The sequence below is a fragment of the Balaenoptera musculus genome, chromosome 8, assembly GCF_009873245.2.
Source record: "Balaenoptera musculus isolate JJ_BM4_2016_0621 chromosome 8, mBalMus1.pri.v3, whole genome shotgun sequence".
In the NCBI taxonomy this organism is placed as follows: Eukaryota; Metazoa; Chordata; class Mammalia; order Artiodactyla; family Balaenopteridae; genus Balaenoptera; species Balaenoptera musculus.
This window is the reverse complement of record NC_045792.1, coordinates 96,580,776-96,601,039: the sequence shown is the minus strand read 5'-3', so window position 1 is coordinate 96,601,039 and position 20,264 is coordinate 96,580,776. Positions and strand designations below refer to the sequence as shown.

Genomic DNA, 20,264 nt, shown 5'->3' with positions numbered 1-20,264 from the left:
GAGACACTCAGAGCTCACAGACTAGTGAGGAAGTTAAAGATAGAACCAGGCAATTGCATAGCACTTGGTCCCTCTGGGAACACTTAACCCCAACCTGGAAGTTCAGTGAGGGTTTCCAAGAGAAGCTGACACAGAAGCTGAAATCTGAAGGATGAGTTAGAAGTAATCCAATTGAAAGGATCAAAGCAAAGTATTCCAGTTAGAGGAAACAGAAAAAGAACAAGACATGTTTGGGTAACCATGGAGCCTTCAACATGAAAGAAAAGAGATGAAGCTGAAGATACAAGGATTGGCTCAGTGTCTTAACTGGGGACAGAACTGCCCTTAGGGTGTTTGGAAATTGTCAGGGGGCACATTTTGAGTTGGCACAATAGCTGAGAAGTCTTAAGGTCATCTGTCCCTACCCTGTAGAAGTGGGTTTTTTTGGGGTTTTTTGTTTGTTTGTTTGGCTGCGTTGGGGCTTCATTGCTGTGCGTGGGCTTTCTCTAGTTGTGGTGAGCAGGGGGCTACTCTTTGTTGTGGTGTAAGGGCTTCTCATTGCAGTGACTTCTCTTGTTGCAGAGCACGGCTTCTAGGCACGCGGGCTCAGCAGTTGTGGCTCATAGGCTCTGGAGTGCAGGCTTAGTAGTTGTGACGCACAGGCTTAGTTGCTCCACGGCATGTGGTACCTTCCTGGACCAGGGCTCAAACCCGTGTCCCCTGCATTGGCAGGCAGATTCTTAACCACTGCACCACCAGGGAAGCCTCCATTTTTCAATTGGATTGTTTTTTTGCTGTTGAGTTGTATGAGTTCTTTAAATATTTTGGATGTTAGCCCCTTATCAGATATATGATTTGCAAATATTTTCTCTCATTCAGAAAGTTGCCTTTTGGGAATTTCCTTGTGGTCCAGTGGTTAGGACTCTGCGCTTTCACTGCCAGGGCCTGGGTTCGATGCCTAGTTGGGGAACTAAGATCCTGCATGCCATGTGGTATGGCCAAATTAAAAAAAATAAACGGTTGCCTTTTCGTTTTGCTGATGGTTTACTTTGCTGTGCAGAAGCTTTTTAGTTTGATTTAGTTCCACTTATTTACGCTTTTGTTGTTTTTGCTTTTGTAGTCAGATTCAAAAACTCATCACCAAGACCTATGTCAAGGACCTTACTGCCTGTGTTTTCTTCTAGGAGTTTTATGGTTTCAGGTCTTACATTCAGGTCTTTAATTCATTTTGAGTTAATTTTTGTGTGTGGTATAAGATAGTGGCCCAGTTTTATTCTTTTGCATATGGCTGTCCAGTTTTCCCAACACCATTTAATGACGAGACTGTCCTTTCCCCATTGTATATTCTTGCCTTCTTTGTCATAACTTAATTGACCATAGATGCATGGGTTTATTTCTGGGTTCTCTATTCTTTTTTTTTTTTTTTTTTTGCTGCGCCATGTGGCATGCGGGATCTTAGTTCCCTGACCAGGTATCAAACCAGTGCCCCCTGCAGTGGAAGCACAGAATCCTAACCACTGGACCACCAGGGAATTTCCTGGGCTCTCTGTTCTGTTCCATTGATCTATGTATCTGTTTTTATGCAGATATCATATTGTTTTAATAACTATAGCTTTGTAATAGAGTTTGAAATCAGGGAGCATGGTGACTCTAGCTTTGTTCTTCTTTGTCAAGGTTGCTTTGGCTATTGGGGATCTTTAATGGTTCCATACAAAATTTGGGATTGTTTGTTTTACTTTTGTGAAAAATGCCACTGGAATTTTGATAGGGATTGCAATGAATCTGTAAATTGCTTTGGGTAGTATGGACATTTTAATAATATTGGTTCTTCCAACCTTGAGCACAGAGTATCTTTCCATTTATTTGTGTCTTCTTCAATATCATTCATTAATGTCTTATAGTTCTTGTTTAAATTTATTCCTAGGTATTTTACTCTTTTTGATGCAATGGTAAATGGGAATGTTTTCTTAGTTTCTCTCTGAGAGTTCATTATTAGTGTATAGAAATGCACCGATTTTTGTGTATTGATTTTGTATTTTGCAACTTTACTGAATTTGTTATTAGGTCCAACAGTTTTTTGATAGAGTCTTTAGGGTTTTCTGTATATAATATATGTCAGTGGCAGTTTTAGTTCTTCCTTTCCAATTTGAATACCTTTTATTTCTTTTTCTTGCCTAATTGCTCTGGCTAGGACTTCCAGTACTATGTTGAATAAAGTGGTGGGAGTAGGCAGCCTTGTCATGTTCCTGATCTTAGAGGAAGAGCTTTCAGCTTTTCACTGTTGAGTATGGTGTTAGCTGTGGGCTTGATATATGTGGCTTTTATTATGTTGAGGTAGTCCCTCTTTACCCACTTTGTTGAGAGTTTTTGTCATAAATGGATGTTGAATTTTGTCAGTTGCTTTTTCTTCATGTATGGAAATAATCATATGATTTTTATCCTTCCTTTTGTTAATGTGATGTATCACATTGACTGATTTGCAAATGTTGAACCATCCTTGCATCCCTGGAGTAAATCCCACTGATCATGGTGTGTGATTCTTTTAATGTACTGTTGAATTTAAGTTGTGTCTTTATATATGCCCTTGGCTTTCATCAGTGGCTACTGTACTTAAAATGATATTGAGAAGTCACCCAAGTGTCATATGAGAAATCTTTCAGGATTGAGTGTTAATGAAAACACCTTGTTTCCTCTGAAGAAACTGATATACTTGTTCCTCTATATTAATAAAAAAATATGTAGCTGATCATATTTTCCTGACTGGAAGCTCAGGGACAAATTTTTTTTTTCTTTTTTTTTTTAAGAATTTGATCCTTTTTTTTAAATTTATTTATTTTATTTACTTATTTTTGGCTATGTTGGGTCTTCGTTGCTGCACTCGGGCTTTTTCTAGTTGGGGCAAGCAGGGGCTGCTCTTCGTTGCCGTGCACGGGCTTCTCATTGCAGTGGCTTCTCTTGTTGCGGAGCATGGGCTCTAGGCGTGTGGGTTTCAGTAGTTATGGCTCACGGACTCTAGAGTGCAGGCTCAGTAGTTGTGGCGCACAGGCTTAGTTGCTCCACAGCATGTGGGATCTTCCTGGACCAGGGCTCAAACCCGTGTCCTCTGCACTGGCAGGTGGATTCTTAACCACTGCGCCACCAGGGAAGCCCCAGGGACAAATTTTGAAGAGTTGATGCAACAACTATATTGACCTTTCTGCCTTATTTTTAGGTCTTCTATTTAAAGTTTATACTTCTGGGACTTCTCTGGTGGTCCAGTGGTTAAGACTTCACCTTCCAGTGCTGGGGGTGTGGATTCGATCCCTGGTCGGAGAGCTAAGATCCCACATGCCTAGTGGCAAAAAAACCCAAAAAACATAAAACAGAAGCAATATTGTAACAAATTCAATAAAGACTTTTAAAATGGTCCACATCAAAAAAAATCTAAAAAAATAAAAAAAATAAAGTTTAGGGCTTCCCTGGTGGCGCAGTGGTTGAGAGTCTGCCTGCCAGTGCAGGGGACACGGGTTTGAGCCCTGGTCTGGGAAGATCCCACATGCCACGGAGCAACTGGGCCCGTGAGCCACAACTACTGAGCCTGTGCGTCTGGAGCCTGTGCTCCGCAACAAGAGAGGCCGCGACAGTGAGAGGCCCGCGCGCCGTGATGAAGAGCGGCCCCCGCTCGCCACAACTAGAGAAAGCCCTTGCACAGAAACGAAGACCCAACACAGCCATAAGTAAATAAATAAATAAATGAAGTTTAAAAAATAAATAAATAAATAAAGTTTATACTTCTGTTGTATATGCTTTTTGTTAAAAATTTCTCCATAGTCTTTATAGAGAAAAGCAAGACATAATTAATTTACAAACACACTGGAAACTTAGGGTGGGAATTTGGTTTGATTCAACCATACTAGCCATTTGAATAATCATTATTATGATTTCATGTCTATGTTTTTTATTAATATAGAGGAACTGAAATCATTTCTATGATTTCAGTTCTAATAAAGTGCCTTTTGTATTATTTCTTATTTTGTACTTTTTAATGTCTTCTTTCAGAGTGGGTTCCACCTCAACCAGAATATTTCTATCAACCTACAGGAAATGAAAAGTTACCAGAAATTGTTGGAGAAGAAAAAGGCACAGTTGTCTATCAATTAGATTCAGGTATTGTCATCACACTGAACAGTGAGTGATTAATCATGACCAAATTACAATAAACATATTTTCTATACTAAAAGTGATTTTTAAAAATTCATATTTTAGTGATAAAGAAACTGTCTTTTCCAGACCAACCTGAGTGGGAGCCCTGAAATTCATGACCAATCAGTTTTAAATTTTCAATCATTTTTTTAAAATGTTAGTATGTTTTCTTAATAGTTCTGAGTCCATTTTATAGCTTCTTCCTTGTTATTCCCCTTCCTGAAAATCAGATGTTGGATCTTTGGGGAATTTGCTCTTCTTTTCTCCACCTCCTGAACTGTAGTGAGTACTTTGTAGTATGTGCATATGACTGTCATTTACTCTGTGGTTTTCTGCATTAATTTGCAGGCATCCTAGTGGTAGAATTCCTGTCTTTTATAAAAATGTGCAGGACACTGTACCCAACAACAAAATACACATTCTTTTCAAGGGCACATGGTAAATTCCCCAGGATATACCATATACTAGGTTGTAAAGCGAGTCTTAATACATTTAAAATGATTGAAGTCATACAAAATGTATTCTCTGATCACAGCAAAATTAAATTAGAAATCAACAACAGAATGAAATCTGGGAAATCTACAAATATTTACAAATTGAACAACACATTTCTAAGTAACCCATGGGTTAAAGAAATCATAAGAAGAGTTCAAAAATATTTTGAACTGAGTGAAAATAAAACAACATATCAAAATTTATGAAATGCAGCCAAAGCACTGCAAGGTAAATTTATGGTTTTAAATGCCTGTATTTAAAAGGAAGAAAGATCTCAAATCAATTACATAAGCTTCCACCTTAATAAATTAGAAAAATAAGAGCAAACTACGTCCAAAGTGAGCAGAAGGAAGGAAATAATAAAGATAAAAACAGAAATCAGTGAAATAGAAAAGTAATACAGAAAATCAAACCAAAAGTTGGTCCTTCGGAAACATTAACAAAATTGACAGAACTTTAGCCAGATCAACCAAGAAAAAAAGAGAGGAGACACAAATTATAGAAATCAGGAATGCAAGGGGACACAAGCATCAACTCTACAGAAATCAAAACAATTACAAGGTAATGCTATTAATGACTTTATGTCAGCAAATTAAACAACATAGATGAACAGGAGAAATTGCTAGAAAAACATATCAAAACTGACTCAGGAAGAAATAAAAAGTCTGAATAATTCAGTTTATGACAAAGAAATTGAATTAGTAATTTAAAATCTTCCTGCAAAGAAATCCCTGGGCCAGATGGCTTAACAGGATTTGTTTGAATTGTACCAAACATTTAAAGATGAAATAGCACTAATGCTTCAAAACTTTGAAAACAGAGGAGGAGGTAACATTTCCCAGCTCTTCTTATGAAGCCAGTATTCAAAGCCAGACAAAGACATCACAAGAAAACTATAGATTAGTATTCCTCATGAATATAAATGCAAAAATCCTCAACCAAATACCAGCAAACCAAATTCAACAGCATATGGAAAGGATTATATACCATGACCAAGCGAGATTTGTTCCAGGAATCCAAGGGTGGTTCAACATAAGAAAATTGATGTGACCTACCACATTAATAGAACAAAGGGAAAAAAAACACACAGTCATCTCAATCAATGCAGAAAAGACATTTGACAAAATCAGACCTTTCATGATAAGAACATTCTGAAAACTAGAAATAGGAGAGAATCTCCTCTGTTTAATAAAGGATATTTATGGAAAGGATGAATCAACTTCAGACCCACTGAAATAGCTAAAACAGCAATATAGACAATAACAAGTGCTGGGGAGGATGTGAAACAGATGGTAATAGTAACCTTTAAGGCAGAAGAGATATACCATGTTAAAGAGAAGTAAGCTAATAGATAGTAATGATCAGAAAAGAAATCTATTTTATTGGAGGAGGAACATGTACCAAGTGTAATTAGTAGAAATGGGATGTGTTAAGTTAGTGAAATCAGGGGAGGTTTTTACTGAAAAAAACAGTAATAGGAAGGAGGGACTGCAATGTGTTTACATTCCTACAACTAGAAAAATAAAATGAGCCAATTTTAGCAGAGAGGACCCATCTGAGATGTGGTTGCACATGCTCCACTCCCAGTTGCCTTGATTTTGAGCTCTCATTACTATTTTGGCAAAAGCTAGTGAGGTAGAAAAGGTGAGGCAACTCATAGTCTACCTAGCTCCACCTTATGGAATGTCTGAGGAGGAGCTTGGGAGACTTTAAACTCAGATCATAAGTCAGTAGACTTGGGTTATAAATAGTAGGGGATGTACTGCTCCTGCAACCTCAAGAAATTCTTGGATATTATAAGCCTGTTTCACCTCTCGTTGACTTTGCTGTAGTCATTTTCAATAAACCAGATGACCATGAATCGCCACTGCTTCATCTGTTCTATCCAGACGTATTTCTACAAAGGAGGAAACCCTGGGGTTGAGAGCTCATTCTCCTGATATGGCAGCTTTTGTGAATTGTCCTTATTGTCCTGTTACTACACATTTGTGGCAGCTGTCTTGATCTTGTCCTTTGGATTCATCAAGGAGAGCTGAGCCCACACTGTTGGAGGAATGAAGAAACAGAAAACTGAAAAGATGGGGCTCCGGGGAGAATCTGGGAGTTTGTTAGCTTAGGAGACCTAGAGCAACCACTTGCTGTAAGGATATTGAGGGGAAAATAAGAAAGAGGTTTTGTTATTGAAAAATGTTACTGTGGGCTATGAGTTGGATCGTTTTTAAGTTACCTTAAAGACTAAAGAAAATATTGAAATTCCTATATTAATGACATCTGGTTGCCGATCTGTACTTTGATTGTGGTTCCATGACGAGATTGAATAACATGGGTCCCCAGCTCTTAAATGGATTACTTGTACTCCTGCTGCTGCTTCTGTTTTTACTTCCTCTGTGCTTTCACTTCTTTTTATGCTCGCTTTCTCCTTTGCTTTCATTTATTATCCAAATATTTATTCTCTAAGTCTCCACAGTGGCAAGGTTGCGTATAGAAGCAAAAGTCATCATAATGTGAATGTACTTACTAATGAACTAACTACTTATAAAATCAGACCCCATACATGTTTCTATTTGTTTAATTCTCTTATCTATCCTGCCCGATGGTCAGCATCTTTGTTGGTATCAGTCACTTCTTGATGGTGGATATTGTTAACATCTGACAACATAATGCAAGTACAGTAAAAAATTAATTGCAAAGTGAAATTATCCTGGGACTTCCCTGGTGGCGCAGTAGTTAAGACTCCGTGCTCCCAATGCAGGGGGCCTGAGTTCGATCCCTGGTCAGGGAACTAGATCCCACATGCATGCCGCAACTGAGAGTTCGCATGCCGCTACTAAGGAGCCTGCGTGCCTCAACTATGGAGCCAGTGAGCCACAACTAAGGAGCCCACAAGCTGCAACTAAGGAATCTGCCTGCCACGACTGAGACCCAGTGCAACCAAATAAATAAGTAAATATTTTTAAAAGTGAAATTATCCTTACAAGAGATGCAGGATTGTATGAAGTTGATGAATGTTAAAGAATTGCTTGCATCACTGCAAAGCCATTGACAACTGAGAATCTAGAAATTTTTTATCAGTCAACAGTTAAAGAGAAAATCAACAAAAGATGACAAAATAGATTCTGGACACAACTGATAAGAACAGTGTGGAACAAAGAGAGTCCTTAGGAGAACCGTAGGGCCTAAAAGAGTTTTGCAAAAGTAAGTGCAAAAAATCAAAGGTGTCACATGGCATTCTCATTGAATTTGTCTGAAAAATTGTAAGGCCACCAAAAAAAAAAAAAAAAAAAAATTAACAGTTGATTCTTTGTTATTCCAAGGATTAGAAAGAGGTTGTGATTATAATCTAAATTTTCGTAAATAAAATAATATAAATTGTGTAATGTTTTTTGTTTCAGCTTTATGTTAAAGAAAAAATTTCAATCATAACCTTTTCTTTTCACTAATTGCTATGATATTTTGTTTCCCTCTTAGACAAATTGCACTCGTGCCAGTTCTTCTCAAACTTCTATTTTTGTTATATTTAAATCTGGAATGATATACCAAAAAAATGACATGGAGTGTACTTTATTTTCTCTCTTTTTTTTCCCCCTTTATCTTCTTTTTAAATAAATAAATAGGTGCTATGTGGCTTTTTGTTTGTTCTTGTAGAGTAAGATTGCAAATGTTTTCCGGTGCTCCACTTAGAATGTAGTTTTTTGCCAACATCCTTTTAAATTAGAGTTTAAATGGGTATAAGCAGTATTTGAGTTGCCAAGGGTAACCAGGTAGCAAAAGGAAGTCCTCTAAACTACTTAAAGGTCTTCAAAGAAATACATTTTTAAAAATTACAAGTCTCGGGCTTCCCTGGTGGCGCAGTGGTTGAGAGTCTGCCTGCCAATGCAGGGGACACGGGTTCGAGCCCTGGTCTGGGAAGATCCCACATGCCACGGAGCAACTAGGCCCGTGAGCCACAACTACTGAGCCTGCGCGTCTGGAGCCCGTGCTCTGCAACAAGAGAGGCCGCGATAGTGAGAGGCCCGCGCACCGCGATGAAGAGTGGCCCCCGCTTGCCACAACTAGAGAAAGCCCTCGCACAGAAACGAAGCCCCAACACAGCCAAAAATAAATAAATAAACAAATAAATAAATAAATAAAATTAAAAAAAAAAAGACTAAGAATTTGATGGCAATGAAAGAAAAGGACGAAGATCACAGTCATCCCTTCCTAATTTAATGATCTTTAATCTGAATTCAAATACATCTCAATTCTTTAAAAAAAAAAAAAAATTACAAGTCTCAGCAAGGACAATTGAAAATTTAAATACTCATTGTTCTTAAGCTAGAATAGTGCTGAACACAGAGGGGCTCAATTAATATTTGCTGGATAGATGGATTCGGAGTGAAACTTGGACTGAATATGTCTGTCTCATCTACAGTGCCCTCCGAAGATTCCTATTTCACCAGTTCCAGAGTGGGAGGCAAACGAGGGATTATCAAGGAACTGGCAGTCACGTTGCAAGGACCAGAAGATAATACTCTGCTGTTTGAATCAAGGTTTGAGAGTGGGAACCTGCAGAAAGCTGTTAGAGTGTGAGTAACAAAGAGGAATTTCCCAAAGGGATGATGCCTGAAGTGACTGAGAGGTGTCTTCCGGAATCATGTTAGGGATCAGGAGTGTTTTTGTGAAAGAGAAAAGTGACGAGAGGTAATTGTGAGGACGATGAAGAAGAATGGAATAATTGTGACTCATACTTCTCAGAATGAAAAATTATCTAAATTATTTTTTCTACTAAAAGAAATTAGTGCGCGTTTGAAATTTGCATTGTTGACCTGAAATAAACAGACTGTCAGATATTTCTCCAGCAAAGATGCGTTTATTCAGGATTGGCAGAGAACTGCATTTCAGGGTCTGCAACCACGGGGGGGCCACATGCAAGTCCCACACTACAAGAGAGGGAGAACACTTTCACTGAGAGGAGAAGGAAGTTGGGAGGGCTCCAGTAAACAAAGGGTCCGTGGCTTTTCATTGACTGAGTCCTTGCAAGGAAGGAAAAAGAGTCTTTTTTCTTCCTGTTGGGCTCTGCCATCATTGCAGGACATGAGAGCTCCCTCTTCTGGTCTCCCAACTCTTTAATTGGGTTTCTGGTTATTAATTTTTTATAGTCTCAATAAAAATACCATAAAAGTTGCAATTCTATAATCATACCTCCTGGATGCAGCAACTGTTTATAGTTTGGTGTATATACATTAATTTTCTCTCTCTCTCTCTTTATAATATGTAATATACACAAATTATATATTTTTAAAAATAGGAAAGTGGTATACATACTGTTTTACGTGTTGCTTTTTTCCACTTAATAAATTTTAAATGTTTTTCTATGGCCATATCACAGATGTTCATATTGTCCTGTTGTATGGACACACCATACCTTATTTACCTTGTCCCCAACTGATGGGAAATTAAGATGTTTACAATATTTTGGTTAACGAATTAATACCCTTATGCATTTTTTTTTTGGCTGCACCGTGCAGCTTGCGGGATCTTAGCTTCCCGACCAGGGTTCGAACCCATGCCCCCTGCAGTGGAAGTGCAGAGTCCTAACCACTGGACCACCAGGGAATTCCCTGCATTTATATTTTTAAGTATTTGTGGTTTTATGAGATAAACTCTAGAAATAAAATTGTTGGTTCAGGGTTTGATCACTTCAGTACTGCTAGTTTTTGCCCATTTGCCCTCCCAATGTGATTTAGTCCCCATCAACAGTGTGTGAGAGTGCCCGGTTCCCAGCACTGGAATGTTGGTGAGATGGAGGGGAAAGGGCATATCCTATTTTAATTTGTACTTCATTAATTATGCATGTGGGTGAATATCTTTCCATGCTTTTTGGCATTTGTATTTTGTCTTCTGCAAGTTCAACAAGGTGAAAGCATTCCAGAGATGCCCCCTCATCTTCAAATAAGTGAGGATCAGATATAAAAATAGCACAGAGGGCTTACAGGTCTCCTCTACAGTGATGATGTCCAGGATGTAGCTAACAGACAACATGGGGCTCTGGCTTCACTACTGTTCAGTGTGTTAAAGAGAAATGTGTTGAAGTGGTTAGAAACTGCTATTGGATACTCTCAAAAGATACCAAGAAGCTCACAGTGCTCCCAGAAATGCTGTGCAGCAGTGTAAGTTTTGAGATTCTTCCTGTCCCACTCCGAATAAACTTTCTTTTCCCAAGTTCCTGCTAGCCTAATATGTGAGTTGGAAAACTAGGGAAATAAGAAAATAAATGTGTGATGTAGCAGGCTTTTCTGTTGTAATAAGATCTGTTTTTACCAGAGGGAAACAATGTTTGTTTTTTGAGGGGCGTGTGGAGTTATAGAGATATTCTTCTGTGTTCTCTATTACAGAAACACCTATGAGTATGAACTCACCTTGCGAACTGACCTCTACACGAATAAGCACACTCAGTGGTTTTATTTTCGAGTTCAGAACACCAGGAAAGATGTCACCTATCGCTTCACCATCGTCAACCTCCTGAAACCCAAGAGCCTTTACACTATAGGGATGAAGCCACTCATGTATTCCCAGTTGGATGCCAGCACCCACAGCATTGGCTGGAGGAGAGAAGGAGATGAAATCAGGTACTATAGGAACAACACGGATGATGGGCAGCAGCCCTTTTACTGTCTCACATGGACCATTCAGTTTCCACATGACCAGGACACTTGCTTCTTTGCACACTTCTACCCATATACGTACACTGACTTGCAATGCTTCCTCCTGTCAGTGGCAAACAGCCCCGTCCAATCTCAGTTCTGCAAACTCCGAACTTTATGCCGGAGCCTTGCAGGAAACACCATCTACCTGCTCACCATCACCAACCCAGCCCGGACCCCTCAAGAGGCAGCTGCAAAGAAAGCTGTGGTCTTGACTGCCAGAGTGCACCCTGGGGAAAGTAATGGCTCCTGGATTATGAAAGGCTTTTTGGACTTCATCCTTAGCAACTCCCCAGATGCCCAGCTCCTCAGAGATATTTTTATCTTCAAAGTGGTTCCCATGTTAAATCCAGACGGAGTGATCGTGGGGAATTATCGGTGTTCATTGGCTGGAAGGGACTTGAACAGGCATTATAAAACTATTCTGAAGGAGTCTTTCCCTTGCATCTGGCACACCAGGAACATGATCAAGAGGTGAGGCCTTTATCTGTTGGTCTTACTCTGAACGCTGTCAGCACTATCTGATGGCATGAGATCTCTTCTCATGGCATAGGAATCGGGTATAGCTTTGTGGAGAGTCTTCAACGTTCTCTTTGCAGCCACTTGGGTTTGTTTATTTTCAAACTTTAAATCATGTCTTATCTTTGGGTTGAAACTGAACATGCGAGATTTCAGCTAGAAGCATTTCACTTATAAGTGAAATGATTGAATGGAAAAGGTCAAAAGTCAAGGGATTCATAGGTCTTCATGATGAGACTTGTGTAACAGTAATAATAATAGTAGTACCTAACAATTAGTCAGTGCTTATGTACGACAGGCAGTATTACACATGACCCATTTAATCTTCACATTCACCCTGTGAGGTAGGCACGATCAATATCCGCATCTTGTATATGATGAGGAAATTAAGGCCCAGAAAGTTTAAGAAGCTTGCCCAAAGTCATAGAGCTAGTTCTCTGGTTGCAGAGTCTGAATGCCTTATTACCATCTTATATTGCCTCTTATGAAGAAAGAATTATAATGGGACTTCCCTGGTGGCTCAGTGGTTGGGAGTCCGCCTGCCAATGCAGGGGACACGGGTTCGAGCCCTGGTCCGGGAAGATCCCACATGCATGTGGCAACTAAGCCTGTGAGCCACAACTACGGAGCCTGCGCTCTAGAGCCCGTGAGCCGCAACTACTGAAGCCCGTGCGCCTAGAGCCCGTGCTCCACAACAAGAGAAGCCACTGCAGTGAGAAGCCCAATCACCACAACAAAGAGTAGCCCCCGCTCGCCACAACTAGAAAAGCCCACGTGCAGCAACAAAGACCCAACGTAGCCAAAAATAAATAAATAAATTTATTTTTTAAAAAAAGAAAGAAAGAATAATAAATCAATCTGCATTTTCCAAGCATATATAAAAGCAGTTGAAGCCTATGATAGAATAGCACCCGCCTTAAAGGAGCTTCCATTTCGCTGGGCATGAAACTGCAGCAGTTGTGACTATGTGAACGCACGCACCTTCTCACCATATCTGTGTGAATGGCTGAGAGTAGTGTTGGGTTGGTAGGCAGAATGGCTAAGAGCGTATATTGGAGTCAGGCAGGCCTGGGTTTGAGACCTGGTTTTACTACTGGCTGGTTCTGTGACCATGGAAGTGATTTAACCTCTCTGTGCTTCAGCTTTCTTATCTGTAGAATGGGGATAATAATACCTGTGCTGGGTGGTTACTGTGAGGATTCAATGAGATAATCCATGTAATCTATTTAGCACAGTACCCTGCACATTGTAAATGTGGGGCATTATTGTTACCACCATCATCATCATGGAGAAGGTGTTTGGAGAACTGAATAGGTGTCCTGGTAATCAGGAAACAAAGAAGAGCTGAGTCTTAAAGGAACTAGCCCTGGAATGTCAGAAACCAAGGCTTTCTTTGGTTCTTTCCCCTCTCTACCTCTCTCTCTCTTTCCACAGTTCTGCACCAGAGTGGGCTTTCCTTTAGTAGATTTTCTCCTCTTTCTTGTCAGCTTATGCAAGGCCTACCCATCTCCCCTTTCCACATCCCCTTTTCCATCAAGTTCCTCTGGCTGGCAGAGGCAAGGAGTGCTGGTGACATGTTTCCAGCAGGGGCTAAGGTTGGGCATAGGGTCCTTTGAAGGTCATGAGGGGCTGAAATTTTCTTAGGAGGGAAAGTATCAACAGACATCCTTAAGGAAGAGACTCCAAAGGATCCTTGATCATGCCCTGTATATCCACTGAGTTCTTTGTTTGCCTCCCCCACCCCCAACAGACTTCTTGAAGAAAGGGAGGTTCTCTTGTATTGTGATTTCCACGGCCACAGCCGTAAGAATAATATCTTCCTGTACGGCTGTAATAACAACGATCGCAAGTTCTGGCTTCACGAGCGAGTCTTTCCTTTAATGTTAAGCAAAAATGCACCAGATAAGGTAAGCATGTAAGGTAATTTTCTGTCCATTGACTAAGGGGGAAGGATAACTCATTGCTTCCTATATGCAGTGTTTGATTTGCCACTTTTATCTCTCCATTATCTTGGGTAAATCCCAGCTACCTGGACTTCAAGAATTTAGAAACGTGTGGCTTTAAGAATTACTCTGTGTCCGATGAAAAGATAAGTAAAATGTAGTATATCCACACAATGGAATGTTATTTGGCAGTAAGAAGAATTAAGTACTGGTATGCTAGGGCATGGATGAACCTTGAAAACATTATGCTAAGTAAAAGAAGCTAGACACAAAAGGCCACATATTATATGATTCCATTCTATGAAATGTTCAGAAGAGGCAAATCTATAGAGACAGAAAGTGGTTTAATTATTGCCTAGGGCTGGTGGGGGGAGGATAGCATGGGGAGTGACTGCTAATGAGGGGTAGTGGGTTTCTTTTCGGGGTGATGAAAATGTTCTAAGCTTAGGTTGTGGTAATGGTCACACAACTCTGTGAATATCTTTAAATCACTGAATTGTGTGCTTTAAATGTGTGAATTTTATGGCATGTGAATTATATCTCAATAAAAATGATTTTTTTAATTGCTCTGGGCACAAGTTCAAACTCTTAGTTGGTAGAATTCTCTCTCATCTTTCATCCTGTGTTTGGCAGTGGAAGAAGGGACTGAAGGACAAATGCTAATATTGCTAATAGCAAAATGCTAATATTATATGAGCCTCCACAGAAACGTTTATGTAATACAAGATCACAAATAACTGCAAGATATTAAAGGGCTAATAAAAACAACTTAAAAGTCTTTAATAGTTGGCTGAGTAACAGCTCTGTGACAGTTGTATCTGCATTGATTTAGAAGCTGGTTTTCAACATCATAAATAGATTCACAAAATGTAACTGTCATTGGAAAGAAGAAATTAGGTTGGATTCAGAAAAGTATTTAAATGACAGTGTAAATCTTCTCACATAAAGATATAGGACAAATATTTTGTCTCTGCTACTCTTATCTGTAAAAACAAAGAAGAAAGAAAAAGGAAGCTTTTTTTCCTTCTGCCCTTTATCCCTCCCTCCCTTCTTTCCTTTCTTTTTCCTTTTCTTTTTTCAATCTTCCTGTTTTTTCCATGGATCTCTTTTCTTCAAACGAAATCCCATCCGGCACCTAGTGTTTAAAACAATGAAAAGCAGCGGTGCGCTAGTTGAAGTGGGCGGAGGGCTCAGCACCCTGCCGTCCTGTGCCCTCCTCAGTCCTTGCAGCAGGAGTGCCCTGGGGCTCCTCGGTAGAACCTCTGGATTTCAGAGAGCACAATTCAGAAATCACTGGTAGTGAGACTCCTTCCAACTCTGAAGCCTTTTCAGCAGGACAGGATAGGTTGGGATAGTTGTGAAGTATATGTTTACAAACTCCAAGTGAGGTGAGAGAATTGGGGTGGTCATGAAAGACAGTAGAGGATATTGAACTCCAAGCCAGAAACGTTAGTGTTAAGGAGCAGGAGAGTTCTAGGCAGAGACTGTAGGGGTGAGGCATACACAAATCATAGATAGAGGATAAATCCAACTAGATCCAAGGGTTCAAGTTGGGGAGGGGTAGAAAATAAATCTCTGAAAGGCTGGCTAGTGCCTTGAATGCTAAAGTAAGCCAGCATTCCCAAACAGGCCTTCAGGGAACCCTAGTCCTGCACTGTGTCCCCGGGGAAGGTGGAGAAGGAAAGGAAGGGTTCATGGGCAATGAAAATCAGAATATACTCTCTCCCCTTTGGAGGGTCACCGTTCACAACATATTAAATGCTCTGAGAAGTCCTGCAGAGGAGGCCTGTTTAGTCTTGTTAAACCTTCTTCTCCCTGACCAACAGAACTCATTTTTTCCTGTTACATCTATTAACATCTCTTAGAATTAGTATTTTATGGAACATAACGTTAGGAAGTAATATATAGAACCCAAGGGAACTATTTTTTAAATTCATATTAGTGAATTTTAGACATCTTAACGTTTGCCAATTTATGATTAACAGAGGGCTTGGATTTCTCTTTAGTTCTCTTTTCATAGTTGTAATTTTAAAGTCCAAAAGTGCAAAGAAGGAACAGGACGAGTCGTGATGTGGCGGATGGGAATCCTAAACAGCTATACCATGGAGTCTACCTTTGGTGGGTCCACCCTGGGTAAGCTCTCTTTTGTATATCATAAGCCAGCATGGCAAGGGGACGCCAAGCAAAGCACTGGGGAGATGAAATCTCCTTGAATGTTGGGGAAATAATTGACCTAGAAGATTTTCTTGTCTGTGCCTTAATGTTAAATTTGAGAACCCAAAATATGAGTGTGAAATGTAATACCTGATGGGGCAGTATAGCATAGTGGTTGCTCAGGCCCTGGAAATCAGGCAGGTCTGGGTTTGAATTTCCGTTTACTGGCAATAATAATAGTACCTGCATTACAGGCACTACTTAATGAGGTAATGCATGTAAAACACTTGACATAGTGCCTACCACAGAGTAAAGCCTCAGTAACTGTAGCCATCGTGATTGTAAACTTGTTCATTGTCAAAGATTCTCCTGAATCAAACTAAAACTAGAAGGAGAGAGACCCTGTCCAGAAGCGTAATATTCTAGAATCATAGGTGGTGTTTCTAACGAGATATTCATAAATTAGATTTGCATTTGCTCATTAAGATTTAATAAGAAGTGTTATGGATTTTTTCCGCAGGCAATAAAAGAGACACTCACTTTACCCCTGAGGATCTAAAATCCCTGGGTTATCATGTCTGTGACACCCTTCTGGATTTCTGTGATCCTGACAGAACCAAGGTAAAAATGGGGTTTCAAGAAATATGGGGATGTTACTGTGATCGTTTTCACATGGGTCCGAAGTCAGCCCAGTGGGATTACAGGCAATCTTTATTTTCCTCTTAATATTTTTCTGAAGTCTTTCTAATCAAAGAAAATAAGAAAGCCCCCGGGGCTTCCCTGGTGATGCAGTGGTTGAGAATCTGCCTGCCAATGCAGGGGACACGGGTTCGAGCCCTGGTCTGGGAAGATCCCACATGCCGCGGAGCAGCTGGGCCCGTGAGCCACAACTACTGAGCCTGAGCGTCTGGAGCCTCTGCTCCGCAACAAGAGAGGCCGGGATAGTGAGAGGCCCGCGCACCGCGATGAAGAGTGGCCCCCACTCGCCGCAACTGGAGAAAGCCCTCACACAGAAACGAAGACCCAACACAGCCAAAAATAAACATAATAAATAAATAATAAATAAAAATTAAAAAAAAAAAAAAAAGAAAGCCCCCGGCCTGCAGTCTCAGCAAACGATAAGACCTCATACTTCCCCAAGCACAGAGGCCATGGTGCCAGCTCCCCTTCAGCACACCTCTCCCTCACTTCTAGGCTTAGCTGTGGCAGCACCAATTCTTACTTCCCTTCCTCCTATTTCAGAAAATCAGGTGTCCTTTCTCTTCTCCAAAACTACCCCTGTCCTTCAAGCACTTGCCAACCTCCCCTGTGGCCTCCCTGAGGTCTTGCCTCAGTTACCTCCTCTCTTTTCTGTGCCCTCAGATTTTTCCTTTTCTTCTTCCCCTCAACTGCAGATGTTCTCAAGCTGCCCCCATCCTAAATCACAAACAAAGGCTTCCTTTAGCCTTGTTGTTCCAGGAGATTATTTCTATTTCCCATCACCACTCGCCTTCTTAAAAGGGAGCCTGTACTCACGGTCTCTAACTCGTTTCTCATACCCCCTCTGAAATGTCGGCCCTGGGAACACATGACATGCACCACTCTGGATGCAACTGTTCAATTAAAAAGTACTTAAAAGACACTTTGACCTCAAAATAGGGCCTGTTAAATCAGATTTGCCATAGGCCAAATTCTGAACAACCCCATTCTAACTTTCCCTACCTTGCTACTCAAAAAAATAAAATAAATCTGACATTTGCATTGTTCAAGAAGTTTCTCATTGGCTTTAGCCAGGGAAAAGTGACTAAAGCAGTGTTCACTGATATTCTGCCCTAAAAATGCTTCTGTCTGTTCCTACAGCTCATGTAACTTGTTGTTAACATGTCCTTAGTAGCAGAGGTTACAGCTTACTCATCTTTATGTCCCCAGCAATAAATAAAGTGCCTTTCAGCGTATACTTAGTAAATATCTGATGAATAACTAAATGAATAATCAAAAATAGTTCTTTTTTTCACTTCTATAGTTCATGCAGTGTCTAGCAGAGCTTAAAGAGCTCTTACAACAGGAGATCCATAAGAAATTCAATGAACTTGGACAAGATATGGATTTAGAAGGAAGCTGGAGTGACATCTCTTTGTCTGACATTGAATCCAGGTAACAAACTTCATTTCAAAGAAAAACCATAGGGGTTCTATTTTTTTTTTTTTTAAGTTGTCTTGCCTGCTCTGTTGTTTTGTTGGTTTTGAACCTCAGGTGCAAAATATTGAATAAATCACGGCACACTTGAATGCACTTCATTCAACAACTATGTATTGAGTGCCTGATCTTTGACAGCCTCTTTTCTAGGCTCTAGAGAGGGTTAGAGAGATGGGCAGGCAGTTTGTGTAGGGCCTCGTAGGCAATTGTGAAGCCTTTGTCTTTTACTTCAAGGGAGATGGAAAGCCTTTGGAAGGTTTTAAGTACACAAGTATCGTGACCTGACTTAGGTTTTACTGGGGCTGCTATGTGGAAAAGAGATTGTAAAGAGGAAAGGTCTAAGCAGGACACTCATTAGGAGACTCTTGCAATAATACAGAAGAAGGGTGATGGTGCTTAGGGGTGTAGCAGTGTTTGGGGTTGTGGGAATTGGTTGGATTCTAGATATATTTTGAAGTTTCAAACATTAAGATTTGCTTATGGATTGGATATCGGGCATGAGAGAAACAGAGAATGACTCTATAATTGGTTGGATGGAGTTGCCTTTAACTGAGCTGGGGAAGATGAAGTGGGTGGAGAAGGTTAGGGGGGTGATGAAGATCAGGAACCTAGTGTTGGGCATGTTCAGTTTGAGATGTCTAGTAGGTGTCTAAATGGAGATGTGGAATAAGTAGTTGGATATATGAGTCTGGAGTTCAGTGTAGAGAGGTCTGATGGAGAGAGTCATCATGGATAGATGATATTTAAACCTTAAGTGTGGCAGATATCCCAAGGGAGTAAGTGCAGGTAGAGTAGAGAAGAGGTCTGAGTCTGAGCTGGGTACCATAGCTATAAGAGGTTAAAGAGACAGTGAGGAGCCAGCGGATAAGACTAGGAAGGGACCAGCACGGCCAAAAGAAAACCAGGAGAGTGATTCTTTTAAAGTAAATCAGATCGTGTCATTCCTCTGTTTAAAACACCTCAGTGGCTCCACCACTTCACTCAGATACAAAGTCAAGGACCCTACAGTGGCCTACAAGGCTATAGGATCTAGCCATCTGCTACCTCTGTGACCTCCACCCTCACCCTCTCACACACTGCTACAGCTACACTGGTCTCCCCTCTCTACCTCAGACTTGTCAGGCCCTCTCCTACCTCAGGGCCCTTGCACTGGCAGTTCCAACTGCTCTCCCCCAGATATTCACAATGCTAATTCCTTCACCGCCTTCAAGTCTTTGCTTAAACGTCAGCTTTTTCAGTGTGGCCTACCCTCATTACTCTAATATTGCAACTTGCTCCCCTGCCTTCACCCTCCTGCCATTCCTTATCCCCTTTACATGCTCTGCTTTTTTCCATAGCATTTTACCACCTTCTGTATCATTTGTCATTCTGTATCACTTATGTCTTTGTTGTGTCTATTATTTATTGCCTGTCTCCCCCTACTAGGATGTACGTTCCACAAGGTCAGAGATCTTTGTTTTGTTCATCTCTGTATCTCATTTACTTAGAACAGTACCTGCACATAGGGAGAGCTCAATAAATATTTGTTGAATTCATTTAGTATGTAGGCTCTCGGGCCCACTCTAATAGTCTCCACAGCTATTTTAGGAAGCCCCCAGGTAGGGGGTGGTTATTTCACAGGTGTGCCAGAACACCTCCTACTCGAGCTTACTGCCCCAGCTGTCCTCAGTCAGGAGGTTTCTGGGCAGGGCATGGCGGCCTTCTGCTAGAGACTGCACTGTAGTCTGTGGTAGAAAGTGGGAAGCGGATGGCTCGCCCACCCACTCTACGTAGCACATTGATTCTGGGTCCTAAAGTAGTTCTGCTGGCTGAGTCTCCCAAATGTCTCTTTAGGAACCTTAAACCAGACCATCAGCCCAGGTAGGGTGTCCCATTCACCACGTTGCCTCTTCCACTCTCCCAGAATCCTTTGCCTAACTCTCCAGGACCACTGCATCAAACCCTCTTCACTTTCAGCCTCAAAAACAAAATGCCCCCTGCCTATCAAGTCATACATATAGGGCCCAGGGGGACCAACTCAGAAGCATCCTGACTGCATTCTGACAGGCTCAGCAGGGATACTCTGAGGCATTTAGTTAAGAATTATTGAAACCAATCTGCCAACCTCTGCACCAGCCTCCATGGGGCTCCTCCT

At 40.8% G+C, this 20,264-nt stretch overlaps 1 protein-coding gene across 8 annotated transcripts in view; it reads left to right on the top strand.

The window, feature by feature from the left end:
- Positions 1-20,264, top strand: part of AGBL2 (ATP/GTP binding protein like 2) — a 42,437-nt gene that overhangs the window by 14,087 nt on the left and 8,086 nt on the right. For 7 of the 8 annotated variants that reach the window (XM_036861644.1, XM_036861648.1, XM_036861649.1 and 4 more), the window contains 7 exons: positions 4,018-4,125; positions 9,068-9,221; positions 11,031-11,813; positions 13,609-13,765; positions 15,808-15,934; positions 16,476-16,576; positions 17,958-18,088. In XM_036861644.1, the coding sequence (XP_036717539.1) occupies positions 4,018-4,125; positions 9,068-9,221; positions 11,031-11,813; positions 13,609-13,765; positions 15,808-15,934; positions 16,476-16,576; positions 17,958-18,088 (1,561 nt within the window). The remainder of the gene's footprint in view (positions 1-4,017; positions 4,126-9,067; positions 9,222-11,030; positions 11,814-13,608; positions 13,766-15,807; positions 15,935-16,475; positions 16,577-17,957; positions 18,089-20,264) is intronic. The other variant, XM_036861650.1, reaches the window with a different exon arrangement.